The sequence below is a fragment of the Buceros rhinoceros genome, unplaced genomic scaffold, assembly GCF_000710305.1.
Source record: "Buceros rhinoceros silvestris isolate BGI_N320 unplaced genomic scaffold, ASM71030v1 scaffold15273, whole genome shotgun sequence".
Taxonomy (NCBI): Eukaryota; Metazoa; Chordata; class Aves; order Bucerotiformes; family Bucerotidae; genus Buceros; species Buceros rhinoceros.
Window position 1 is genome coordinate 1 of NW_010404321.1, and position 10,039 is coordinate 10,039.

General features: G+C 51.7%; 1 protein-coding gene across 1 annotated transcript in view; it reads right to left on the minus strand.

Annotated features, from left to right (window-relative positions):
* Window positions 1-685: 685 nt before the first annotated feature.
* The window catches only part of FUBP3 (far upstream element (FUSE) binding protein 3), a gene marked incomplete at its 3' end in the record, with an annotated part of 30,361 nt that continues 21,007 nt past the window's right edge, over window positions 686-10,039 (minus strand). Inside the window, exons 13-17 of the mRNA XM_010133360.1 lie at window positions 7,126-7,286; window positions 6,212-6,285; window positions 5,651-5,727; window positions 1,521-1,592; window positions 686-813 (exon numbers count right to left, since the gene is read on the minus strand). Of these exons, the coding sequence (XP_010131662.1) occupies window positions 686-813; window positions 1,521-1,592; window positions 5,651-5,727; window positions 6,212-6,285; window positions 7,126-7,286 (512 nt within the window). The remainder of the gene's footprint in view (window positions 814-1,520; window positions 1,593-5,650; window positions 5,728-6,211; window positions 6,286-7,125; window positions 7,287-10,039) is intronic.

Here is a 10,039-nt window from a genome sequence, read left to right on the forward strand (position 1 = left end):
ACAGTGCTGGCTCCCCGCGCCGCCTGCGTCCAGACCAGCCTTCGCTCCCCGGAGCCAGAGCCTGGCCCCGCCAAGGGGTACGTGAGCCTTGCGCTATTTTGCCAAATACTCGGGCGTCTGCTCTGCAAAGCCAGCGCTCAGGAAAGCCCTGCGCGTACAATCAGGACAAACCCCACACAACCCTCCGGTGGTCCGAGTGCCAGGGGAGGGGAGATTTTACTCGGCAGCTAGTTAATCCAAATCAGTTTCCAAGTTTTCTGCTCCCTTTGGGGACAGGGTGCTCCCTCCCCAGGCAAGCGCACAGCTCCTGCCCTAGCACAAAGCTTTCAAGAGAAAAAGCAAAGTCCGCACACGCGGTCCCGGGCTGCTCAACGCGCCAGTGCTGTGCTACCGCACTAAGTTGGCTCCATCATTCCTTTTACTTTAATTCCCCAAACAGCCTGGGGAAATTCTAAGAAAAAGCCTTCAGGAGAAACAAACAACCTCCCTGTCCTCCCCAGAAAACCCCTCACCCCGTACAGGGAAAGAAAGCCTCTGATGTGGAGACAACACTTCTGTGATCACTTCCTCAGCCACAAAATCACTGTGCTTCACCTTGTGAACCCAAAAGAGCGGCCCCGCGGCAGGGCAAGGCCCGACTCCCCAGGGGACAGCGCAGCGGGGTTCAGGGAACACGAATACAGACCTGGCTGTGGGCCTGAGCCTGCCCTAGTGTCTGCCCGTAGTAGGCGGCCTGCTGTCGGTAGTACTCTGCCCAGGCCATCGTGTAGTCCGGCTGGGAGCTTGCCTGAGAAGCAGCACTGGCAGCATGACCTGCAGGAGAAGGGAAAAGAGAGGGATGAGCAATTCAGTACGACCGACCCGCGTTCAGGATCTCCTTTTGTAAAGGCCAAAGAAGAGCCAGCCCCCTTCCAACTGCTGCCCCCTCTGTGGGAGCGACACCGGCTCTGCTGTTTGGATATGACAGGACAGGCCTCGAGCTGGCGCACAAGTGACAAGCCGACAGCAGCCAGAAAGCATGAAGACATCGTCCGTGGCAGCAGGGACACTGCCAGCCCGCACGCTTCACCCTCAGCCCAAAGGCTTCAGCAGCACAGTTGCAAAAGCAAATCCAGAAGTCGGCATCATGCGCTTCTTAACGGAGTGGAGAAAGCCAGGCCTGTGTTTTCCCTCGTGCGTGGAGCTCTCCTACCCCTCAACAACCCTGCTTCAGCTTCCCGCTTTCGTTAGCACCAGCTCTTGCCGGGTGCTATGTTTCCCCCAGGCAGGCCAACTGCAAGCGTGGACACGAGGTCGACTGCGGACCGTGGCTCACCGGCAGCACCTCTCCCGAGGTGCGACAGCACGACCGAGAGCTGTCAGTGGGAGAACTCCATGCACCATCACCGAGAGGAGAGGAGCAAAGGGGTTTGGCAGAGGACAGGAAGCTAATGGCAGGGGATGGAGACACCAGTCATCAGATTAGAGTTAACTCTTTGCACCAGGAGGCGATTCTCCTCCAATAACCCTGTTTCACTCACTCTGTTTTTTGAAATACTCCTCCCATGCTTTGCTGTAATCAGGATGGCTGTTCTGCTGCTGGCTCTGTTGGCCTGTGCAAAGATGACAACAAGGGGCACATCAGTATGGAACACGTGACAGTTTCCAGCCAGTGACATCTGCCTTTCCACCAGACAGGCCCTGGTCTCCCTCAGCTGCCCAGATTTCACACATCAGCTTCCTCCTTTCTACACTGTTGGTCACCTTCAGTTCAGGGAAAGCTGAAGAAAAGCTCCAGCTCCCAATTTCACTGCCCCTACACCCCGTTAAAGGGCGTTAAGCCAAGTCTCCCCCCTGCTAGGACCTGCTCAAGCCAAAGCACATTGACTGGGAGCTGCTTGGTTTGCACATCCACACCCCCGGGCTGTCAGCCCACTCACATCTAGCACAGGGCTGGAGGGCTGAAACGCCTGGCAGAACAGAAACCTGTCACCTCGACCTCCAGCCATGGAGCTGCCACAGAAATGACCGTGTTTTGAGTCACCTCACTCGGTTTTCAGGGGTCTGCATCCTTCACCCCCACTCTCACCAGCAGAGCACATCAGAAGGAGCCCCAGTGGTACATGCCCACAGATGAACCTCCAGTGTAGCATCTGCCCCAGCACACGGCTCTGGGGCAGCCAAACTGCTCCTGGCTGCAGAGTCCTCACGACCAAAGGGAGCCAGAGCCCTGCACAAAGCACAGCCAGCTCCACCACCCCACGCATCACTCGCAGGTGCTTCCACAACACCCTCCTGACAGCCACGACCGGCTCGGTGGTCTCCAGACTCCCACACTGCGCTAAGATAAGCGGTGCCGATGCCTGCACTGAGAGAAACCTCGCAGACGCCAAAACCATGGTCTTCACCTCACAGACTCCTCTCTCTGAAGCACTACGACACCTCCAATCCAGTACGTCTAAGTGCTGCTGTAGGGGTGAGTCCAGCCAGCCGGGTGCAGGGGCAGGATGCCCGCACTGCCCTTAGTCACAGTTAGAGCCAAGAGTCCTCAGCGAGACACACAGCCCACAAAAAAAATAAAAGCCCTGGACAGAGAACACAGCAACCAGAAAACTGCAGAGAGGCACGCACAGCCAGAGCGCGAGCGCCGAGCACGAGCCGCCACAGAGAGGGACGCAGGCGAGGACAGGAGACACGCGTGGAGCAGAGCTCTTCCCAGCCCGTCCCACCGCCTGCGCTCCATGTACGGCCCGGCCCTGCGACACGGCAAAGGGGGGCTTTGAAGTGGGGGGAAGAGGGGGAAAATAATACACTGCGAGTGCGAAGAGGGTGGAGGGAACAGGGCAGCAGCGGCCTGTCCTCGGGCATAAAAGCGGGTTAAAAGACTTGACCAACGCTGCAAGTCAGGACCTTTTCTGGCAGAGGTCAAGGCTGCCTCAACTGTCCACCTGCTAATGCCAACAAAGGGCCTCCTTCAATGCCTTTTCTTCTCGGAGAATTACAGTCAGCAGCGGGCTGAAAGGACACGCAGCTAAATGCATTTCACAGCAAAATGTTTCCCCAGCCAGTTAATTTATTTAAGATGGGGGAAGTAATTAAAATCTAAATACATGTGTAGGGGGTGGGGGTCTGCCACTCCTCCCACAAGGAGGGCACTCTCGAGTCTGCTGCTCGGAGAACAACTCTGCCGGCTCTTTGACAGGGCGAGCGGGGCTGGGAACAAACAGGCTGCAGCACTCAGGGAAGGGCCCCTTCGTGAGACCGTTTCCAAATTAAACCACAAAATCAGGTAACCTGCAAAAGCAGCTATTCACCTAGTTTCTTGTAATAACCCTCCCATGCCTTGGTGACCTCCACCTGGCCTGACTGGGTACCCCTGGGATCTGCAGCAGAAGACAACGGTGAAGGCTGCTTAAAGCACGGCGTTCTCTTGCCTGTCCCCTCTCCTCACCAAGACTGCCTTCAGTAAGTCTGGCTGCCAACGGGAACGCGGAGGATCTTATGGGCGCGGAGGATCCCGGGCACAGGAAATGAGAGCGCCAGCATTTTCCATCAGGTGCAACAGCAGAAATAAAACACCTGCCCCCAAAACACGGCACTGTGGCACTAATCACACAGAGAGGAAGGACAGTGGCAAGGCAGGATGCTTCACTGGTCTTGGGAGCCGCCAGAAACCCGACAAACTCATCTCAAAGCAGTTGTCACCAGGGAACGAGCTGCACTAGCAGTAATCGAGGGATTCAAAGGGTCTGTGCTGCTTATACCAGGCTCCGGAGCCAGGAGGTGTCAGCTTGAGACACGACTGTGTGTTGGAGGAAGGGAGATTCTTCATTTCCCAGTGGCCGGTGGGCAGGATAAGCAGATGTTTCAGGGAGGTGAGAAAGAATGTGAATTACTAAGGCGAGTTTCTAAAGACACCTTGCAAGGCAAACAGCAATGCACCTTCCACGAGTGTTTATTCCAACGGAACACTTCATGGGAAGACAAAAGCTAGATCTTTTGCAGAGCTGTCCCTGTTGCACTGACTGCTCTGCTGCCCAAAGCTCAGGGAAGTCCAGTGCTCTTGGGGGTGCACAGGAAACAGTTGGAGTAAGTATTTTTCCTGTAAAACAAGTAATGGGAAAACACTCCTCTCCAGTACCGAACTATTCCACTCCCCAGCCTTTCAAACCCACCACTGCATCTTGCTGCTCTGAAAACAGAACAGCTATTGACCTTCTGCAAGTCCCTGGAGCTCAAAGGAAAAGTCATGATTTTTAGACTGTAATTGCTGAGGAGCGGGACTCTTCCAGAGGCAGTTTTTGAGAGTTTACCCTCCCCACACAGGGGTCCTGTGTCCCGCTGTGGCACACGTTTTGGAGTGGGCTAAGTTCACGAGGCTGCACTGAGGATTTCCAAATCTCATATATGCACAACTTCATAAACAGTACAATGGGATTAGTGTTACAGGGAATCACAAGCGCAGGCATAGCTCCTCCAACAGTCCCTCCACCTCAGGCACCTCGAACAGGGGGAATTTATGTCGAAGTTAATATTCACTGCTAAGTCAGCCTTAGCACCAAAACGCACCTGCCATTAAACCCCTTGAAAATCACCCCACAGACACACTTTTTGGTGCTTAGCTTTAGTTTTCACAAGACCAGGCCATTAAAAACAACTTGTATTTTCTGAAAAATTGCTATAGAAAAGCCTCTGCTCGACATTACTGCCCCTCACGTGGGCTCTGAGATCCCCCGAGTGTGAATCTGTTCTGATCAGGGGAAATCATTACTCTGGCTGGGGAAGACCCAGGATGATGCAGTTACCAGGGTCACCACTAACATTTACTACTTCAGTTGTTCTGAAGAGGGGGGGTTCCCGTTCCAAACTTCTGAATTTGGACTAAAGAGGATTTTAGGAAGGAATGACACTTTGAACTGCGACAGGTAACAGCCAGCCTGACTCAGTGCTGGTGGCTTGAAGCGGAAGGCCCAGCAGCAGGGGTGATGTGGCTTCCGGTTCTGAACTCATGACTGAGGACAGGTACATACAGGAGGGGTTTTTATTTATTTGAAAGCTGATTATCCCGCTGGCCTCATTCGGAGCATTTAGTACTGCGGAGGCTGAGCAGTTCTCATCAACTCCCCAAAGCAGACATGGGGACACTGCTACAGCCCGTGGGGATGAACCGGGAGAGCAGTCCTGCCTATCCTTTCTTCCACTTTCTGCATCTCCTTCGCCAGACTCGGGGAGAGCAGTGAGAAGAGCTGGTAAGGGACACTTAAAAGAAAACGAGCAAGAACAAAGAGACAGGAGGGCTCACCACCAGACACAGTGCGCCTGTTAGGGGAGCTGGCAAGTGCTGGCCTGGAGAACCCTGGCAGGAGAGAGTCTAAGGCAGAAATGTTTTTGTTAGAGAGGAACTGAAACAAAGGACCAAGCTTCTACACAGAGAGAGCAGAAACAGGCAGTAAGCAGTTAAGCACACAGAAAGCACTACAGTCTTCAGGGGACCTCAGCTTACGCTGAGCTCAAACACCACTGCGTGCCTCCACACACCTCCGCTGCTCAGGAACGTATTCTGCTGCTTCCACACAAGCGCTCCCACGGGTGAATCTGTGTTTTGCAGGCACGAAGCAGCAACTGCAAAGAGAACAACAACCCTTCTCTAACCCAGGGCCCAGACACTTACTTGGGACTTGCTGTCCAGGCTGCTGCCACGTCTGGTAGGTGCTGCCCCAACCCTGCGTCATGAAGGCCTGAGGACCGCTGCAGAGGACAGAAAGTCACGCTGAAAGGACAATGACACACTGGACAGGCCGTATACAGGAAGTTGTCTACAGAAGCGGAATTGTTACGTATGGTGAGCAACTGCTGAGCAAAGGGGTGAACATGGGAACAAAAGGAAACACTGTGTGGGTGTGACTGCTTGATACTGGTCTTGCTGTTGGTCTGTTCATGATGCCAAGATAAAGACCTGTCATTCTGGACTGCGCTCCGTGTGCTGTACACAGCTCAGGCATCTTTCCATGCTCTCATTGCTCTAGAGACAGGAATTCGGGAGATGCCAATACCTACCTTGTTCATAAGTTAATAGCTAAAATCCTTCCTGTGGTCAAGCTTAAAGGATGTTTCTAACTGCTCACTCTTTAAAAGGCTCCACCCCCTTCAGGGCCCTCCACCCTCCTCCCAATGCTTTTAGAGCTCCCAGCCATTCCCTGCAGCCCATCCTGGATGAGATGGAGAAGCTTACTTTTGATGAGGTGTAGCAGGTGCTTGGCTGAATGGACTTTGACCGAATCCTCCAGGTCCACCCATGCTGGTACCCTGCCACAGAATCCACAAATACTTAATGCCAGCTCTGTGCACAGGGTCGAGGCAGATAGTATGAGCAGTAAGGAAGGGGAGAAGACAGCCTGGGACACATTCCACTAAATCTCAGCACTTGGAAGAAGTGACTGATTCTTCAAGGACAAAGTTCTCAGGACTGTCAGCACACTCCAGGAGCCCAGTTTCAAAAGCAGCTCTGGCCAGCCCACAAAGGAACTGACAGGAGTACGGCACAGCTGGAAGTTTTCCTCTGAATAGCTCAGACCCTGCGGTCAGTATCCAGCCTTCTCCTCTCAGGGAATTCAGCATGAAGGTTGCTTTTCAGCTCTACCGTGCCCAGTTCAGTATTTTCCGTACTTTCTTTTACCCAAGTCCCCCTCATCAGTATTACTCCAGCCTGACATTATTAAGCTTCAATTCCACAGCACTGCATTAAGTGGAAGATAAGTCATCCCGGATTTACTGGAGCAAGGAGATGAGCATTAATTCAGGATGATGATGCCAGGATTTGGTCATTTCTGATGCTACTATGAGTGACACTATTGTCTTCCTTCAAAAAATCTCCTTTGACAGCCTTCTCATACCGTATTATTGCTGTTCTTCCCTCTCGGACCGCTACATGCTACCCTTGAACGTCAGCAAACAGATCCTTCTGGGATCTGACAAAATTGGCTGGAGGGCCAAAGTTTAAGGCAGCTGCTAACAGGCAAATGGTTTTGAAGCCGAGTAACATAAGCACATGTATTCTGTGCCATCCTGTAAGTCCAGGCCTACATGTACCCGAGTGAAAACACCACGTCTGAAAGACAGACCGAGATCAACAGAGATAGAACTTACACCAACTTTCTCATCTATGAGATGTCTCGCAAGCTCAATTTGCTGGGGAACTCCTCTAATTGTGAATATTCGTACCCCGGGGTCTGTGTTCGGAGGTGGGTTTCTCTGGAGCTCCACATGGGCTCCCGATTGCTGATTTATGCTCTTGATGTTCTCGCCACCTGAAGAAAAGAAAATCAAGACATAAAGAGGGATATTCAGCATCTTTTTCAATAAAAGTGTAACAGGGTCACGGATGGTGCTGTTTTAAACGTACCCGCAGCCCCCTTGGATGCACATTGTTGGGCTCCCATCAGAACACAGTGTGGCTGAGACACATTTTGACAAAGCAGATGCCAAAACTGCTGACTGATTTCTAGTGGGTTTGCTCAGCTGTTCAGAAAAAAGTTACCTGCAACTGAAATGTGCTTTTTCTTTCTTCCATGAGGCTTTTTCCATCATTAGACATTTCATTCTACTAAGGCAAAAAGCCACCAGCCACACACTTGCAGCTTAAAAGTAAAGCTGAAGCTTTCTGACAGTCAAGTCCTGTTCAATAGCTTATTCCCTTGGAGAAGCCTCTGCTTACCACGCTTCTGTTCACACCGTGGCTAACGCATCCCTCCGCACATCCGCAGCAGCGCAGGACCCCAGCGCGCGGCCGCTGTGTCAGAGGCAGCTGTGCATGCTGGGGACACATCTGGCTAGTTTCCATCTGGATACACCAGAGTGAGTGCTGATACACCTGAGTGCTTCAGGCCTGACGTGGCAGGGCCAGGCAAAGCAGATCTGGTTTCCTGAAGACCTGCTAGGTCCCTGGTTTCTTAATGAAATTTGCTTAACAAAAGCCTCGGCCAATGTTACAATGGTTCAATTCTTCTTTTGGAAGCTCACACGACTTACAGACCAGCTCCACTCAACTGGAGAAATTAAGGGGTGCAGGGAAGGAAGGAGTTTTACAACTTCTAATTCGCAAACCCAAAATCACCAGCCAAAAGAACATACAGCAAACAGGAGAAAGGGAGCAAAGGAAACTCCTAGAGTTGTGTTTGGCTTTCATTAGCGTCCAAAAGTAATCTCCTCAATTTTGCTCCCATTTCCATCTCTATACATCCAGCACAACCTCAAAACAAACTGTGGATGTTTGCAGACACTTGTTCATTTCATTGTCATGGACTCGTGACCTTTTTAGCATCTTAAAGCCTTCTGGGGGAAGGGAGGAGGAAAAGTTGCCAAAGGGCAATTAACTCTTTCTAAATGCATTTTTGAAGATGCATTTGACAAAAGATAATCGTGTCACATCCCTGGGCAGACAACAGGGATTGTACTGTGCAGCCAAAAGCCAAATCACTTATTTTCAGTCAAGCATGGGAAAGCAGCAAGATAAAGTCTGAAAATCAAGAAGTTTTTTTTTTTTACGTCATGCTTTTATCTGTTGCAGACTTGTCTAAAGCCCTGGTACTTACATACCGAGGTGAGATCTGAATGAGCAAACACTTCATCTGCTTAAAAACATCAGACCCTTTCAGCCAACACACTCTGGATCACGCAGGGGCGAGAGAACTTCACCGGGCGACAGAGACATAACCATAGCTTGCTACTCGCACAGCAGACTGGGTTTCTCTTCCCAAAAGGGGATTAAAACTTGAAGCAGCCTCAGCAAACAAGTGAGGAGAACACAGATTTCAAATCACCTCCCCACTCAGCATTCAGCACTATGTCAGTAGTTGCTGAGGTTGTTTTGTTTCCACATCAGCTCTCTCCTAGACCATGTTTACTACTGGATCAGGTTCGTCAGCTCTCCAGGTTTGGTCAGAGGCTGCGAGCTCCTACCTCTGCACCAGGACTTGGTGCCCTTCTCCTCCTTACCCTCCAGTCTGGTACATGCCCAAGAGCTCCCTCCCCTTCTAGCCATCCCACTTCAGCCTCCAGAGCACACAAATGAAATGATGCAGCCTCCACGATGCTGCAAGGTGCTGGAAGGAGTTCATCGTCCCTTGTAATGAGGGGACCCGCTCGGCACATGGTGGCTGTCTATAGAGGCATTCAGCAGCCTGCTCCATTCTTCTACCTGATGGGGGGCAGAAGTGATCCAAGAGTGGCCCCCCAGCTGGACGTGAAATCATAAAGCAATTAATCAAAGCTGCTAAAAGGCAGAGCTGACAAGAGCCAGGCCGGCCGCCGTATCTGTCAATATTGCTGTATTTATCATGGAAATCCAGCGGGGGCCCAGAGAGGCGCGGTTTGTTTCCAAGCACCACCAAACAGAGAAAGCGCTTGACATGTGTATGGAGCTCATCACCACCCTTCCTCCAGCCTTTCAGAAAAGAAAAGCTGCACCTACCCACCCTCTAGAGGAAAAAGCTACACACAGAATTCGCAGGGAGCCGAGCTCTACTTATCAGCTCACAAATGCTCACGCTCCCAAGCTGAGACTTGATGCCCCACGAGAAAAGGGCCCTAGACCTTCTGCCACATAAGGTGCAGAAATCGAGCTGAGAAACTTCCTCATCTCCCTCTTTTACCGTGTTCAAGTGCTGACATGGAGCTGGAAGCACAGCAGCAGTTACCTGGTCACATCACATATACTACACCCGATGGCCCAAAATACCCTGTGCTGGGTGCTAACCTCAGTGATCGACCCACGTGTACCCAGAGGACTTGGCCAGATTTCACAGAGAAGGTGAACAGCCAAGTCCTGTATCACAGGGGGGAAAAAAAAAAACACCAACCAAAAACCCAAGAAAAAAAAGCTAGAAACTGCTCAGAAACTGAAAGGGGGAACCAAGGTTTTAGTTAAGAAAACCCCACTGACATCCCCTCTCCCCTACACTGCCTCACAGGCAGTTGGAGAAGAAATAAGAAGAATCAGGTCTTGCATCAACATACGGAATGCGTGGTACATCCATCCCGGTCCAGGCCCCCAAAGGCAAAG